The 17,945-nt window shown below is 37.8% G+C and overlaps 1 protein-coding gene across 2 annotated transcripts in view; it reads left to right on the forward strand.

The window, feature by feature from the left end:
* Positions 1-3,121: 3,121 nt before the first annotated feature.
* Positions 3,122-17,945, forward strand: part of LOC145694335 (peroxisomal acyl-coenzyme A oxidase 3-like) — a 99,622-nt gene continuing 84,798 nt past the window's right edge. Inside the window, exons 1-3 of one of the 2 annotated variants that reach the window (XM_081770450.1) lie at positions 3,122-3,229; positions 4,733-4,891; positions 11,865-12,023. In XM_081770450.1, the coding sequence (XP_081626576.1) occupies positions 4,757-4,891; positions 11,865-12,023 (294 nt within the window). In that variant the 5' untranslated portion in view covers positions 3,122-3,229; positions 4,733-4,756. Of the gene's footprint in view, positions 3,230-3,468; positions 3,732-4,732; positions 4,892-11,864; positions 12,024-17,945 lie in introns of those variants that run through there. The other variant, XM_081770452.1, reaches the window with a different exon arrangement.

Consider the following 17,945-nt stretch of genomic DNA (forward strand, 5'->3'; position numbering starts at 1 on the left):
TCAAGTCTAGGAGGCTTAGGTGGGCGGGTCATGTAGCTAAAATGGAAGAAAGTAGAAACGCTTTCAAAATCTTGACTGGAAGACGAATTGGAAAACGACCATTAGGAAGATCTAGGAGCAGATGGGAGGACAATATTAAGATGGATCTCGCAGAGATTGGAATACAAAGTAGAAACTGGATGCAGTTAGCTAAGGATAGAAGTCAGTGGAGAGTTTTCGTGAACACGGCATTGAACCTCCGGGTTCCATAGGCCATAGAGTTTGTTAGTTAGTTGGTTAGTTTTATTATTGCCAAGTGAGCGTCAGCGAGTAAAGGCAGGTTAGAGGCTCGCAGGGCACGTTCTTTTCAGTCTTGGTTACGTATCGGTTCATTGAACGATTCATTAAATAAAGTGGCCAAAGTAAAGACTTGCATTCTTTTTAATTCATATAATCCCATTACGGTACCAATTATGAATTGATTATGAACAAATAATTCCTTCCGTATAGTTGAACAATGAGAGCCACTGCATTGCATACTGTATTTTTCATAAAACCGTCTCTTAATTTCCATAAAATTCTTATTAGATTAATAGTAGTGTTCATGATAATATTTGAACGAGGGGATTTGTTTCCTTACTGTGTAACCACTTTTGCAGTGGGAAGCATGTAAGACAGACCAAGGGCGCCAATTTCTCTGTAAATTAGGGGGGGGGCGATCAGATGAAGAAGGTATTTATATGAGGTTTTTAAGATAAATTGCATTCAAATTATGCCAAATATTGTATATTCATAATATAATAAGGGCTCACATGAGCGTGGGGAACCTTCCTGTCCCTCAGGATCGGCGCCCTTGGGAGAGACAGTGGGTATGTTTCAGGAAAGCTGTAGGGCGCCGAAAGCATAGTGAACTGCACGCAAGTGTATACAATGTACAAACTCAATTTAAGTTGCCTTATAAGATGGTAATATTATATTTTTTTTAACCTATTACTTTAATTAGGGTTATCCACCTTGAGTACAAGTGATCCTTATAAATTGGTATTTCATAGTGTAAATTTTGGTCCTCATGTTGTTCAACTCCACCACTTCTTTCCTTGTCATCCTTGTAAGTGTTAACTTTTGGTGTAGATTAAGAATATGAAGGCACTATTTTGATGATTTACGGGTAAAATCTATAGATTCACAAAGAAAGAGTAACATATAAGGAACTGTAACATTAGCAGAATATGGTAGAAATAGTCTAATCAGTATGCCTGTAACTGAAGCAATACAGTAGAACGACGACAATTATAGTGTCATGGTTGTGTGTCTACCGTACATAAAGGAATTATACTCAATATGAACTCTCTCCCAAAGTAGTTTTGAGCCACATTATTGTAAATAGCGCTTCCCTCGGTGTCCTAACGCTCTTGCAAATTGCCTACTTTCACCTGCAATAAAATTCCTATGCTACTTCGCAACAGTATCATCTGCGCCCTAACAACCGGTGATACTTTTCTTCCGAAGGGATTAATAAATATTCTCTCGCACAAGCATGCCTAATAAAATAGAACATCGCCAATAGTTTTGTGGTTTTTATGCTGATAAATATTTGCAGATACGGCAAAGCTGAAGCTCTTGGCATACATGAAAGAAACTCTTAAGTCATTTTGTGGTTAGCCCATATATTCAATCTGTACGATATAGGCTCGATGAGGCGCTGTAAACAAGTGTGGATCAAAAGCTAATTTGACGAAGTGTACATTTGTAGCAGGGGCGTCATTTAGGGGGCTGGAGGGGGCAATTTGCCCCCCAAGAGTTTGAGGAATACATATACTTTAATTGATTGTCTACCAATATACTAGTACAAAACGTGAAAGTCTAATGATGGTGGTGGTGTTGCCCCTCTCATGCGAAGTCTGAACTGACGCCCCTATTTGTAGAATTCGAGTGTGCATCCTCGAAGTGTGCACTATGCACTTTTGGACACGACCTTAATATGCATACCACTCATTTTAGCTTTGAAACTTCTTGTATACAATAAAAGACTAATTCTGACCAAAGCATATATTAACTAATAAATAATAGTGTATGCAACTTTTGATAGTTTAATTATGAAATTTTTGAGTATAGCTCATTTGTAGAGTATTTCGAAGTCTGATTGAGAGTGTACCTCGAAAAAGGACTGGCAACACTGTTGGCAATTAGGATGCCAATTTAGCCTATTTTTGGCTAAAACTAGCCTATTTGGACACGCGTTTAGTCATACAAATTTACGAAATGCTTATAGCCTTAAACATAGCTTATTTTTATGAAACTCTCTTTGCCATTTTTGGCTTTTTTTATTAGCTGTTAAATTAGTTCCAAAAATACTTTTTCTTTGAAAATGAAGTGTAATTTTTAAAAATTAGCCTATTTGTCATTATATATTATCATATTAATTGATTTCTCTAGACAGGGGATGCTTTATTATGCAACAAACACTTTTTTTTTCATTCTTCTTTTCTCTCCCCACCCACAGATTTACAACCACTTTACAATACTTATCGACTCAATTTTAATGTCGCTCCCGTAAAGGTTCCGTTTGTAACATTTTAATTATTTTAATTTTCGTATTTCTAAAGCTACCTAATGCAAATTTATTAAACTGTTCGGTTAATCAAGTCACAGAGATTGTTTGTGTTTATTAAATGAAAATAGGACATCTAATTAGCTTGGAAACTCGCAATGCAATCATGATGATTCACGTGGTTGTACGGAGAAATAAGAAGTGTTTTATGACCTGCCGAAAGAAGTACTACTGAAAATTGGAGCAATGGCAGTACATAAACACAACAAATCCACAATCCAACGACGGTGCATCCAGCTCCAGCGTCTCGGCTAGCTGCTACATCGTCGGCGATGACTTATTTCAATTCAACTGATACTATGCTGTTAACTTTTACAAATGAAATGAGTTGATGAATTTTATTGTACCTAAGCTAAAGTCATGTATATTGCTTGTTAGTCTTCAGATAATAAAATTCAACACTTCAAATTTTTCTCTAACTCATAATACTAAACACAAAAAAGGGGTTTACAATTTACTAGCCATTTTTTGCGTAAAAAAGAAAAAAATATTTCTGAAGGCCATTTAGCCTATTTTCTTCAAAGGTTGTTGGCAACACTGGCCGGCAATCACTTGTGATCGCGGTCTTGCGGAGTAAGGTTATAACATGTGCTTAAACTAATCTTATAGCGGAATTATTATATACATTTCTTTATTTTGGTGAGTTTTAAGTACAGTAGAGGGAAGAATATGAAACTAGATTAATAGAAATTTCAATTCATTTGTGCTGTCAAGTTTGTAGTATTGTCACAATACAATAAATTAACAATACGTCAACTTGGAGGTTTAATAGCAGATGAATTAGCCTGTGAGGTCAATCTCCTAATGTGTTATGTTACGTAGCTTTATTTTTTGTATCATTTTCAGTCAATAGTGGTTATCACTAAGTTCCATCATATGATGGTTGTGCAATTGCCGGCATGACTGACTGAAATGAATGCCGCCATAAAGTGAAGTTCAATGAGTACATTTTAGTGCTGACAGTGTATGAATTAGCAGTGTTTTCATGTAGTTGTAAAATTTTGTATGTTCCAGTGATTTGTAGAAAATTCGTTATCTGTGATTTAGTACTCAAGAGTTTCCAAAACAGATCAACGTCTGGCATTACGAATGCAGTAGAACTTAAACTTATGGTGGAATATATGCATTTTTAATAGGAACAGTGCGTATTTCTTGATTGTGATAGTTATGTTCTTGAAACGTTACATTTCTGTTGATTCGAATAATGTTGGATTATTTTCACTTTTATTTATTTATTTATTTATTTGAATTTTCATGTTCTTATCATGAGTAGCTCCGCTGTAGCTATATGGTTGGCATACGCGTCTTTAGTATAGGAGACCGTAGTTCGATTATCTGTGAAGATCATATTCGGATCTCACGTTAAGCTGTAGGGCTATCTCATAGAATATTGCAGGTGGAAGGGACGCTAAATTTGAATCAATAAACGAAATATTTTCGTGGGTATAGTTTCTTTCCCAAATGACTTGGTAGTGACTCTAGCTCACTTGGTAGTGATTACTGTTCGTTATTTGTGACTGATGTAGTCGTGACTATAAATATAGTGAGGACGTATGACATAAAAACTTCAGTGCATAGAACACGATCCAACATATGCTAGGTGGCCACTAAAGACCCGAATGCTATATGACCAAGTCAGAACAGGGGTGAAGCAGGGGATGTCGAGTTGTAGAAACTGGGTGAGTCCGTAGTGAGCAGGTGCGTCAGCGACGATGGGTATAAGGTAAACGAAGCCGTCGATCGATTTGGAGGACATACTAAATGCCATCGTGGTTCGCTTTAATTTCCCACAGATGGAAGCCCCTAGAAAATCAGTGTTCAAGTTAAAATCTCTGATCGTTTAATCCTGGATCAGTTCTTGTTGTCATTTCCTTGTTAGGCCTTATATATATACATATCTTTTATTAGAACGGTCTAGGTAAGAAACTCTTTGATGGGTCGTTTCTAAAAGGTCTGTTCATGTTTTGTGCCGTGTGTATTTCATTTACGAGTCTTAGTTACAAGATAAATATCTGTAGTGCAAGCAGGCTGATAGCTGAGGCTAGACAACAATGTAATACCATAGTCATTTTAATTTCTGTGTTCCTTCTTAGTATAAAATTGTTGCAAATTATTTAAATCACTACATTTGTTTTTTTGCAGTTAATCAGTCAGAAATTCATTCCAATGGCTTCCGAAGACCCTATGGTTTTAGTAGAAGATTTTCCTCCGGGTCCGCTTGATCTGTACAGGAAGCAAGCGACGTTTGACTGGAAGAAACTGCGAATTTTTATGGAAGATGAAGAATTATTGAGGTTTAAGGTAAGAAGGAAATCTTTGTATATATATATATATATATATATATATATATATATATATATATATAGTTGATACGACATTACTTATTGATTCGTTTATTTGGTTGTAATTTACAAACACAAAAATTGAGTCAAGATTATATTACTATAGGTGGTTGGTATCGTTACACAAACCACGAATAATGACACTACTGTCAATAGTGATAACAAACTGTTATATTGGAAAATAATGGAGCAAACATATCTTCCTTTACCTATTTCTACTGTCGCGAACGCGCCTTCCGCGCATACGTCCTACCTGACCCGAATTAGTTGCAGTGCTAGCTCATAGTGACCACCTAGCAGAAATTGATGCTTGATTTTTAGGCTTGTTCATGTAATTGCATTACAACAATCATGATACACAATTGTTACAATAATATAATGTTACTTCAACTGAGATGTACTTGTCATCTTTTTCCGCGGTGGCTCAGTGGTAGAACGTTCTCCTCTGGTGCATAGGCTCCTTTCCAGCTCGCGTCAATTGAACTTTGTGGTGGACAAACAATGTATGGTGGGTTTTCTCAGGTTTCTCCCATTCTTCATTCCACCATTTCATTCATTTCTGATCGTCACCGTCTCCTCTAGCTTAGGCACCATAAACGTGGGACGTAAAACTTTTCATTTTTTCATTCATTTTTCATTTCATTTTTTTTCCTGGGGCCGCGGTGGCTCAGTGGTAGAGCGTTCACCTCTGGTGCAAGGGGTCGGGGGTTCAAACCCTGATCCCGCCAAGTAAATTTTGTGGTGGACAAACACCGTGTGCGTGGGTTTTCTCGGGGTTCTCCCGTTTCCTCCCACTTTCTTCATTCCACCATTTCATTCATTTCTCATAATCACCGTCTCCTTTAGCCTAACCAGCATAACCGTGGGACGTAAAACTCAAAGATTTCATTTTATTTTTTTTTCCCTGACACCTTTGTTAAGATTAAAAATCACCATCGATTTTTGGTCTTTAATAACCACTGAAGTTCCATTTGTCAGCTATGTGTATGTACTCGTGGTTACTTGTTCCCCGAAGGGGGTTGCAGAAACTTGGTTATCTCAAGTAGCCTGGCAGAGAAGTCGCCTAATCGAGGCGAACACATATTCATCATCCTGATACTGTGGCCGAATGTATTTTAAGATAGTATTTACTATCTCAAACAAAATTGTAGGTGCTCTTTAATATTGAAGAGGTTATAGTTAAATCATAAGTATAAAAAGATACCTATAAATTATAAGTATATAAAGGTAGCTAAACTTTGAAATTGTAATTTTGGCTCGTTGCTGGCAAACCTAAAGTTCTACAAAAAGATTTTAATCATATCTGTAGATTGTTGGACATGTTGTTGATTCAATAGGGTAGATTGCATAGATGTGATGTTTTTGAATGAGTAAAAAAAAGTTTAAATACCTGGATGTCTCAAAAGTTCTGCCCCGTACAAGGAGGAAAATGAAACACGGATATCAGAAACAGGACAAACTTTTTTTCAGCAAAGTACAGGCTATCATGTTCGATGATCTTCACCCATCTTTGGGACAACAGTTTAATCTGATGGTGATACCATGTAGCAGGTTTAGAATCGAAAAACTTGGCGACAGAGAGCATGCACCTCATCATACGAATTGAATTGCCAACCACACAAGAAATGTGAGCGAGAGCGAAACAAACCATAATCTGATGGTGCAAAATCTGGACTATAGGTAGGATGAGATAACTCAAACCTATCAAGTTTAGCCAGGGTATTGGTCACACTTTGAGACTGATAACTCGGAGCATTGTCAACTTGCAAGCAATAACCTCTTCCTCCTCGTTAATGCCGGATATTTCTTGTTCAGAATGGCATTCAATCGGCGTAATTGTTCAGAATTCAGTTCACCTGTTACAGCACGACCCTCTTGAACAAACTTAAAATGAATTATTCTGTCAATATTCCATCAAACACGGCATGAGCTTTTTCCGAAATCTACCCTGTTTCTTATTGACTAGGGTGTCCTATACTTTTTTCACCCACTGCTTACGTGTGACAGAGTTTTTCACATACACCCACTTCTCATTTCATGTGACAGTTTTCCTCCTGAAACGAAGATCACGCATTTTTTTTTAAAACGAAGTTTGGCATATTGTCGCTTTGCGCTGGTGCTGCTCCTCTGTCAATTCATGGGAACTTTGTCGGGGCTGTTTATTGACATAATTCATGTTATGCAATAGACAGTTTACTGTCGATTTCGATGTCCCAACTACTCTTGCTAAGACACGGGTATTTGATTGTGGTTCAGCAGTCACATCATCTCGCAGAGGGCCGTTAATGTTCATCGGAGGCCTATTCTTGCGGGGCTTGTCCGCGAGGCTTAAATCCCTGAAGTCAATTTTTTGAACCAACAGAAAGCTGTCAATCGATTCAGTACTGCTTTGTTCTCTACGCGACAGATTTCCACCACTGCAGCCTTTGCAGTTAGTCCTTTTTGCTATAGAAATCGTAGTACAGCTCGAATTGCAATTTGGTCCTCACTCATGTTACCTTTTTTGACCTTACGAGAGCACACGCAGTAGTTGCCTTAACTTGAGCCCACAAACCTGTCTTCTATGTCTGCTGATGGTGCAGAACTTCTGGGTCAGCCTAGTAGCTAAATTTGTTGCTATATTTTTAAGTTTCTAACAATTAGAGTTATAACATTTTAAATCAGCAAAATTGTTTAAGTATTAAGTTAAATTCCATGTCTAATATTATACAATAAATCTGGTGATTGTGCCAACAACTTATACATTGAAATATGGTTCCTGGTAGCCGTGAACACAATAAACAAAAATATACTATCACATTGAAGGAATGTCGGCACTTCTTCAGTGCATTCTCAGATATTAAAGTATAAATTATGGACACACAGTGAATAAATTTAGAATATTTGCACTTAACCTGTAAGTGGTAGATGTAACCGTGAAGACGCACACAGTTAAAATATGTCGAGTTCATAACTAGAACTGAAGAAGGACTACAGACAATGATGATACATACTTGACACAAGAAACAATGCGAAATGGAAATAAACATCGAAAAATCGACAATCATGAGAATACGCCGTGGAAACATGCCCTTACGGATAAAGAGTAATACAGAGAGAGCCTGAAGAGGTCAATCGTTTTAAATCTTGCTTACTGCTGAGGATAAGTATTACCATAGTCAAAGAGGCATTCAACAAAAAAAAGAAGATGAGAAGACTAACAGGCAGCATTAGAGTAAAGAAGAAGCTGGTTAGATGTGGTGGTGTTGGAGGAAGATGAGAATATAACATGGACAGAGTGAAAGAGTAATACACGAAGAATATTTTATATTGCGTAGAAGAGAAGAGGATTTTTAATGAGCATTCTTCGTAGGAAGAGCAATTGGATTGGACACATCTTGCAATGAAATTGTCTTCTTCATAACGCCATAGAGAAGAAGGTGGAAGGAAAACGAGGAGTAGGAAGATGAACAGAATTGATCGATAATTTGGGAAATGGAAGAAAATATTGGGAATTAAAGGAGGAAGCTGTAGATCGAGAAACATGGGAGAAACATTTCAAGATCCGAACTTAAAGACTGAAAAAATGTTTCTCTTAGTCCCAGCCCCAGGACCTGCTCACAGGCAGAATATGTAATAATGGTAATTGAAAATCACGCTATTACAAGGTAAAAATGCTTTAAGTTGTTCCAAATAGAGCATTGTACACACGGAAAAAAAAGTATTTGTCAGTTGACAAGTTTTCTTTAGCCCATAACTCGGGAACAAATGAATTAATTTGATTATTTTTGTTGTTATCCTTAGAATAGTTATAATTTGATAACTTGCTAAAATCAGTTCTCTAATAGGTTAATTTGTTGTTGAGTTATTATAAAAAGAAATTTTGTCGATTGAAGAATACTTTCTATCGTGACTATACCTGACAAAAGTAAAAATACAGATAAGAGACAGATGAAGTTTGGCATATTTTTGTTAAAATTAACAACTACTAATTTTTGTAATGCCTATTCTAATGATTACCGGGATCATTTTACTAATTAATCATTTGTTGTCATCGGTCAGACATTTATTAAAGAACTGTGGCTTCTAAATATTTTTATATTCTTCACCCTAGCTGTAGTTCTGAATTTCAACTAATTAATTGAAAGAGTTTCCCCTCTCTTCTAACCTAATGATTCCAAATGTATATATAGCTTGGATAAAAGCACCTGTCTCAGTTACAGAAAATAAAAATAACACTTTCAGAAAACGGAACACCTGAGAGGTGTGGCTTTTTAGTAATGATGAAGTGGATTGAGTAGTGTTTAATGGGACGTAGCCGTTAGTGTTTGCATCCGAAAACCATGAATACATCCGGTCAATTTCAATACTTATTTGCTTTGAATAAGCATGGCGGCTCAATGACAGAGCGCTCGTAGTTTCAATTCCACACTGTTCGTTCTATGAATTTATTATTATTATTATTATTATTATTATTATTACAAAGGTCAATCAATAAGTAATGCCGGATTTCAAATAAAACAAATAATATTAGAGATAGCTAAGATTTTTTTAACATGTATAGTTCCGCATTTTGTCTGGAGAAGAAGTGTTTCGGCCTCGCCTACGAGGCACTTGCTACAAGATAGGACCATTCATGCACTACGGATCCTCGGTAACCGCTTTACTTTGACGTAAGAATTGCCCTCTTCAATATGTTCGCTGTTGACGTTAATTATAAATGTCTCCCGGTGTACCGTTTTTTTTTCTTAGATTTATTTTGTTACTTTTACATTGTTCTAGAAGACAATATTGATTTTATAACGAATGGTATATATATATATATATATATATATATATATATATATATATATATATATATATATATATATATATATATATATATATATATATATGTATGCGTGTGTGTGTGTGTGTGTGTGTGAGAGAGAGAAAGAGTGAGTGAGTGTGAGAGACATAATTCATGGAAAATCTGCTATGGAAGGCGACATCTGCAATGAACGTGCTAATATCGTCTGTTAATTGTATGTGTTTTTTCTTCTCTCTCTTATACTTTGTAATAAGACAATTTCTTCTCAGATAATACCGAAAGTACTTTTTTCTTCTTTTATAACTGTTTTAAGTATGCTTTTCTTTCACGGAACCTTCATTGATGTTTCGTTCTACCCAGTTGATTTTCTCATTCGTCTCCTAACCCTTCTTGGCTTCATCGGTCGTACGTAATGTGGACATTTCTACCCGGTTGTAAGACGTAAATAAGGATTTAAATAGTGTTTAAATAATATTCCCTTTTCTTCAAACCGTTGAATTCAGCATCGGATCACTTCTTTAAAATTTATTAAAAGTGATAGGTGGCACTAACCATCTTTGCACGTAGGTAAATTGTGTGGATTTCACCCTTCTGTTCTAAACAATAAAGCAATGTATCGAACCTATCGTAAAAATTTTATGAGAATTACAGTGGTTGTCTTTCTTAGTGTTATACTTTTCACAAACAGCAGCATACTTCTGAGACTGTGTACTACAGGCTGACAAGAAATAACCCGCACAAAATTTGGTGTATCGTGCCAGGAATGTAATGTCCTGTAGCCAAATAAGTGTTGTTTTGTTGGATTCGTGTTTACCTGTACATGCTTTGTTCGGCTTCCGCACAAGGAATTTCTTTTTTGTTTCAGAAAGCCAACCAAACGCAGGGAAATGTTTGAACTGTTTCGTCAAGGAAAGCGTCAATGTGGAATTTCCCTTTGTTTGTTGTTCCAAAACGATAGTCTCAGACGCAGTTTGCGATTCCAGATCTCGACCATGAAGACTACTGTCCCGGAAGAGGAAGAAAGCACACCGTCAACACGTCCAAGAACTGTAAGATCATCTAAAAGCGAGTGGAACAAAATCCGAGGGTCTCCATGAGAAAAATCACTCGTCGGACCGGAATCAACCGCTAATCGGTGCGGGAAATGGCAAAAAGGGAGCTCAACCTCAAGGCGTACAAGCTCCAAAAAGTTCAGCTGCTCACGGACAAAAGCAAGAGCGTGCGACTCGAACGATGTCGCCTTCTCAATCGCCGGGCCACAGGTCAGCGATGGGAGCGCATTCTCTTCACCGTCGAGAAGCTGTTCGCCGTGGAGAAGGCGCACAACCACCAAAACGCCAGGATCTGGTCCGCAGAGGCTCCCGGCACCTCAACCATCGTCGAACGTTCCCTAAATCCGAGGTAGGTCATGGTCTGGGGCGGAATTTGCGCAAGCGGCAAGACTTGTGTAATGTTCCTGCATCAGGGGGTCAAGATCAATCAAGGGGCGTACCGCCACGACATTTTCGAGACCGTGGTACTTCCGTGGACCAAGCGACACTTCGGCAATTCGGAATGGACCTTCCAGCAAGACTCAACTCCGGTCCACAGGGCGAAACGGAAGAAAGACTGCTGCAGAACCCATTTTCCGGAGTTCATCTCGTCTTCAGAATTCCGTCCTACTCGCCTGATCTTAAACCCATGGCCGATTTTGGAGGCGAGGGCATGCACTACACGCCACTAAAGTTTGGAGCCTATGAAGCAATCCCTGCGTTGTGAGTGGAACTCATTGTTGCCCGAGGACCTGCGGCCCATCACTGAACATTTGAAAGCACTCTTGGACTTTTGTATCGCTGCCAAGGGCGGCCACTTCGAAACCAGCTGTACATATTGTTCTAAAATACCCACGTTCTTGGTATTACGTGTTGTTTTGCCAAATTCTTCCGCTTTAATAAATGTATGGTAACACATTCGTCTGGGTTATTTCTAGTCACCTTGTATATGGTCACGGCCATTTTTCAGTTAATTTTTACTGTTTCTAGAGCCATAGTTTCGTAAGAAACGGATTTTTTTTTTTAAAACACCTTTTTGGGTTGCAAATTGTATCAAGGTTTGAAAGTGTTGCGTATAGAAAGTACGTACAAATTATTATTATTATTTTCAGATGAAGATATGGAAAACGCTAGAGTCTGATCCGCTATTTCAGCATCAACCAAAGTCTCTAACATTGGATGAATTTAGACGTCTGACAAATAAACGATTTCATAGAATTAAGGACTACGACTTTCTTCCACCTAACGAGGGGATCAGTGATATGAGAAAGGTAAGTATTGAGTCTTATTTCTGGTTTTCTTTCTTTTAAATACGTCAAGACCCACATCGGAAGGTTTATTTAAGGAAATGTTGAGGAAGAGTTTTCCTTAATCTAACTTTGTATCATCATCATCATCATAGGTATTCTACCATTTATTAACAGGTCACTTTCTGCAACTGAGAAGCTTCCGTGCTCCACGGTCTTCCGCTAATTTCTTCGTCTTCACGTACGATATCTCTGTTTTGATATCGTCCATTAATTATAGTCTTCTTCACCCTCTCCCTCTCTTTCCTGCCACCATATCCTCTAACACGTCCCTGATGATACACGTTCTTTTTTACTCCTCTAGCACGTTTCTTCTTAGCCAATGTCCCAACCTGTTTCTCTTCCTATATTTAATATTACCTACAATTGTTCTCTTCTCCACCATTTCTAACATCCTCTCGTACGTTTTCTCAGCTAATTCTTTCCCTTCTCCTCCACACCCACATTTGAAAAGCTTCCAGTCGTTTTTCATCACTTTTGAGTAATGTCCATATTTCTGACCCATACAGTACAATTCTCCACACGAAGCATTTTATAAATCTTTCTCAACTCCTCATTCTTCCCGTTCGTATGGTGTGATATTTTGCATTGAAAGATTTAATCTAATAAACGTTTTATTATGTTCGTAGTGGCCTTGCGTAGGTAATCGCTAACGCTCTCGCCGTCGGTGCGAGCGGTCCCGGGTTCGATTCCCGGTGGGGCCACTCGGTCGAAAAAGTGTAAAACGCTTTTTCAAGCCAGCCACCCTGAATGAGGTTTTCCTGGGTTTTCCTCATTCACACCAGGCAAATGCCGGGTTGGTACCTAACTTATAGGTCCCAGGCCGCTTCCTTCCTTCTCTTTCCCCGAATTGTGTGCTCGCCGAGGGACGTCATCCCTCAAAAATGTGAAGGGCTAAATGGCCTTAGATGCCGAAAGCCCAATCTCAAATCCTATCCTATCCTATTATGTTCGTAAAGTATGTCGCTAAGTTCACTAATAACTTTATGATCTCTATTGAAACAGTAAATATTAGTAAATTTTAACCGCTTCCGGTTTCGGTAGGACGTTACAGGTGATGATGATATGTTCTCTTAAGACAATGAATTGTTTGCAAAACACTTGTCGTTGTTAGTTTTTTTTTTTTTCAATGGAGATACACGTTGGAACCGGAAATGGTTTATTGCTACCACTACTACTTTAACGGCAGAGATGAAACCTATTTTTGGAACGATCATTCGACTGCAGAAAACCGCTTATCGCTATTACTGTTTTTGTTCTGTGTCGATAAATTTGAAACCAGAAAGGATTAATTTGAAGTAATTCCGATTTGAATAGAGGATTAACGGAAAAGATGGAGTCTATTCTTGGAATTTTAAATCGATTGGAAACAGCAGTTTCTCCTTTTCTCTTACCGTTTCTGACAGACGGAAGAACGGATAGATACTAAATGCATAACACAGTTGGAAAGTCTAATAATTGGAGTGGCCACGCGTAGCGTAGTCGTTAATACTCTAGCGTTCGGTGCGGTTGGTCCAGGGTTCGATTCTCAGTAGGGGTACTCGGTCGAAAAAGTGTAAAAGGTCAGCCATTCTGAATGAGGTTTTTCTCATTTACACCAGCCATATGCCGGGATGGTACCTTAACTTATAGATCCCAGGCCGGTTCCTTCCTTCCCTTCCCTTTCCGTTGATAGTTGATCGCCGAGGGACGTGATTCTTCATACGTCATGGCTAAATGGCTATAGATGCCTAAAGCCCAGAAATCTAAGTCCTAAAATCCTAATAATTGAAAGAAGGAAAAGAATCCCTTATTGTATTGTATCGCTGAGGTACGATAGAAAACATCGTATTGTATTGTATCGTAAGCTGCTTGAGGGACAAATTTTCGCTGGCAGCTGTGAGCATTGTCAACCCACTGAATTCTTTCTTATCTATGTCATGACAATGCTGTCAGCGAAATTGGACAATTTAACATAATTATATGAGTAGTCTACAACTGAATACAGAAAACCACATTTAGGATATTTGAATGATGTTCGATAAGAAATGAAGGGCATGGTGGAAGGAAAACGAGGAGGAGCAGGCATAAGATTACAACTGTTGCGCTGTATTAAATCGGAGAACTTCATCAAGACGAAAGGGTTAGATGGAGTTAGTGACAGTGGTAAAGGTGCCGCAGATTCCGCGGTGCTGGGACCTGCGAACGTTTGGGGTTCCTGGAAGTCATAAAATCCGTTCAGCGTAGTTTTTGTGTTTTAAATTATTTGAGGAGGGAAGACAATTTTCCCGTGACTGGCTGAATATCATAGTGTATGAAAGTTTCTGAATTTATAATGACATCTTAATTATAACAGAATAATAATGATGATGGTGATGTAATGGTAATACTAATATACCTGCAAGATACGTCAGTATTCGCTACTTTAAAAGTCGATATACGCCTTCCTTAAATCTGGAAAGGAATAACCGTACATTTATTCCTTCATTATTCCCTGAACGTGGGGCGAAAACGGCGCAGTATTTTCTCTTTAGTTGAACTGTTCAGGCCGATTTGATCGAAGCAGAATCCGATTCTGAACGCCTGTGCGGTTTTAAATGTACAGGCCTGGCCGGAGCGTTGGGAGGATTTTCTCTTCAGCAGGTCGCCACGACAGGTCGGAAATCCGGAGAGGATAAGTGTACAGTTATTAAGAGTGGAATTTCGCTTCGATCAAATAGGCCGGAGGAGGCTGCGGTGGCTCAGTGCTATTCACCTCTGGTTTATGGGGTCCTTGGTCTCGCGCCAAATGAACTTTGTAGTGGACAAACATCATATGCGTGGGTTTTCTCGGGGTTCTCCCACTCTCTTCATTCCACCAGTTCATTCATTTATCATCATCACTGTTTACTTTAACATAGCCGGTATAACCATGGGACGTGAAACTTTCCATTTCATTTCATTTCAAATCGACCTAAACATTTCAACAAAAATGGAAAAACCTGCGCAGTTTTCACCCACATATGTTCCGGAAATTCAGGGAGGAATAACTATATGGTTAGTGTGTTGGCAAGATTAAAAAAAAAAAAAAAAAATCCTCAAATTCCGATTTCCGGAAGGGTGTGACAACCTTTAGGATTTTTTTTTAATAAGTCTTAATGAATAATAAGTTTGTACTTAACCCGGCATTAGTCGCGTTCAAGAAGTTACAATTTAGTCCCGATTTTTTTTTTCGCAGAATAGAGATGAAGTGGTACTGCCGTAATTAATAATCTTCCTATTTTGATTTCATAATAGATTAGCATGTTAAGTAATCGGAGTGTATATTTATTTACAACATATTCCTTACAAGTATTAATGAAATAATATGTCACATATAACTGTAACAATAAAGAACTTGATTCTCTCTCATATCGAGCATAAACCCAAAATGCCCAGGAATGACCCAAAAACTACCAAGCCCAGAAATGATAAATTCATATTACATAAACAGTTCCAGATTAAGAATACCTAGAACATAATGTGAAATACAAAATGTAAACAAACCATAAAATGTCAAGATGTATTAATTTTCTTGATTATGAGGTATACTATCATCATCATCATAGGTATTCTGCCATTATTGGCAGGTCACTTGCTGCAACTGAGAAGCTTCCATGCTCCACGGTCTTCTGCTAACCTCTTCGTATGATTTTTCTGTTTTTATGTCGTCCATTAATTGTAGTCTCCTTCACCTCCTCCCTCTCTTTCCTGCCACCATACCCTCTAGCACGTCCCTCATGATACAGTTATTTCTTAGCCTATGTTCCAGTCAGTTTCTCTTTCTCTTTGTAATAATATCTAAAATTGTTCTTTTCTCTCCCACCATTTCTAATACTCTCTTATTCGTTTTTCGCTCGACCCAGCTAATTCTTTCCATTCTCCTCCACACTCACATTTCCAAAGCTTCCAGTCGTTTTTCATCTTTGTTGCATAATGTCCATGTTTCTGAACTATACAGCACAATACTCCACACAAAGCGTATTATTTTAGGTATACTATGAAGAAGCAAAGATAATTTATTATTTTTTGCTGTTCAGAAACTATATTCTTTCACTGTAGGCTTACTTTCCTTATGTGCCCCGCACAAAAATTTTTGACACTTGCTCAAATACTTGGTTTTCGATTTTCCTGCCTTGCATAGAAAGCATAACGTTATCAATACAAAAATGAATAATGCGGAACTGAGCAAACTTTTTTGCTGTGAAACAATTGCTGAATTTGTTTCCGGCAAAGGATGAACTTAAAGAATATATCCAGTTGTAGGGGCTGCGGTGGCTCAGTGGTAGAGTGTTCACCTGTGGTGCTTGGGGTTCCGGGTTCGATCCCAGCCCCCGCCAAGTGGGCTTTTTGGTGGACAGACACCGTGTGTGTGTGTTTTCTCGGGGTTCTCCCGTTTCCTCCCACTTTCTTCATTCCACCATTTCATTCATTATTCATCATCACCGTCTCCTTTAGCCTAACCGGCATAAGCGGGGGACGTAAAATTCAAAGATTTCATTTCATTTCATTTTTATATCCAGTTGTAAAGTTTGCAGAAAATTCAACTTTATTTGGTCGCGTGTGGAATTTTTCTCCGCAAAAGCCACCACTCAACAACAAAACATAAAATTCCTCCACAGTAATTCGAAAAAGAAAACAATTATATAATGTCGTTTATTAAAGCATAAGAATTGTGGTTATTCATTAACAAACTTCCAGTTATAGCCTACAGGGTGAATTTGCACTGATATCATTAACAATAGCAACAACAGTTGGAAAGGAAACCGTCCAGGGCCTATATATAAAGGTACCATGCCGGTATTCACGTAATACAGGTGAAGAAAAGCCCAGGTAAATTTTCATTGAGGATGGTCGGCCATCGGATTTGAACAAATCAAGGATAGTCATTAGCTATTATCCTATATCTGTTTGATGTTTCAAGTAGAAATTAGTTTGATGTAACCAATTACATCAGACACTTAAAGCGGTGATTCGCACCGTATGTTAATTACATGATTATTATTCCGCTAATTCAGTTACTTAGGTATATCTTTCATTAATAATTTAGATGAGTGCAGTGTATAAAACATTACAAAGCAAGTATGATGTAAGAAGAAAGAGTAAGATCATTTTAGTCTTTAGCAACATAAAACAAACATGACGACCCAATTTTTAAGTGAAAGCAGTCAGAAAGAAACGTTGATATTGAAATGCTAATGATGTGAAAATAAGTAAAGAGTTTTTCCTTGTGTGCTATACAAGGTCAGTTGACAGAGTAAACAATGTTAAAATGACGTCATGTGTGTGTACATAGCCATTACGTAAATTTCCATGTGTGTACTAAGGAAATAAAAGACTGGCTGAGTTCATAATGAATTCAGTCAACGAACTTAATTTTTCAAGCCATGCCACGTTGCAGATTGCAAATAAGCAGTCTTCTTCTTTGGCTATTTTACATCTCTATTGAGATGGAAATATTCCGTTTTAAAAGTCATTCGACGTCAATGTCCACGCGTAATTTTGATTGTTTTCAAAATGAGTATAAAACAAAGCAAAGTACAGTATTAAAATTTGAAGATGCTAGAACGTTAATGGATACAGTTTAACGGTGAATCTGTGATAAAGAATAAAATTATTACGTCAAAGCATAATTTCCTTTTTTTCAGCTATATTCTGTTATCACAAATCCAATTCCACTTGGCTACTTTTCATAAAATTTCTTACATCCTGCTAGATGTCTTTTTTTGTTGAACAATAAAGTAAAGAACAGAAACATGAAACCAGGTAGTATTTACAAAATGCTATAAGGCGAGTTTAAAAGGGCACTAAATACGAGGGGCCGTCAATTAGTTTTTGTCCTCACTATGAAGGAGTTGAGGGAGAAGGATCACATGCTATATCGGTAGA

This window comes from Thermobia domestica, chromosome 9, assembly GCF_964235325.1.
Source record: "Thermobia domestica chromosome 9, izTheDome1.hap1.1, whole genome shotgun sequence".
In the NCBI taxonomy this organism is placed as follows: domain Eukaryota; kingdom Metazoa; phylum Arthropoda; class Insecta; order Zygentoma; family Lepismatidae; genus Thermobia; species Thermobia domestica.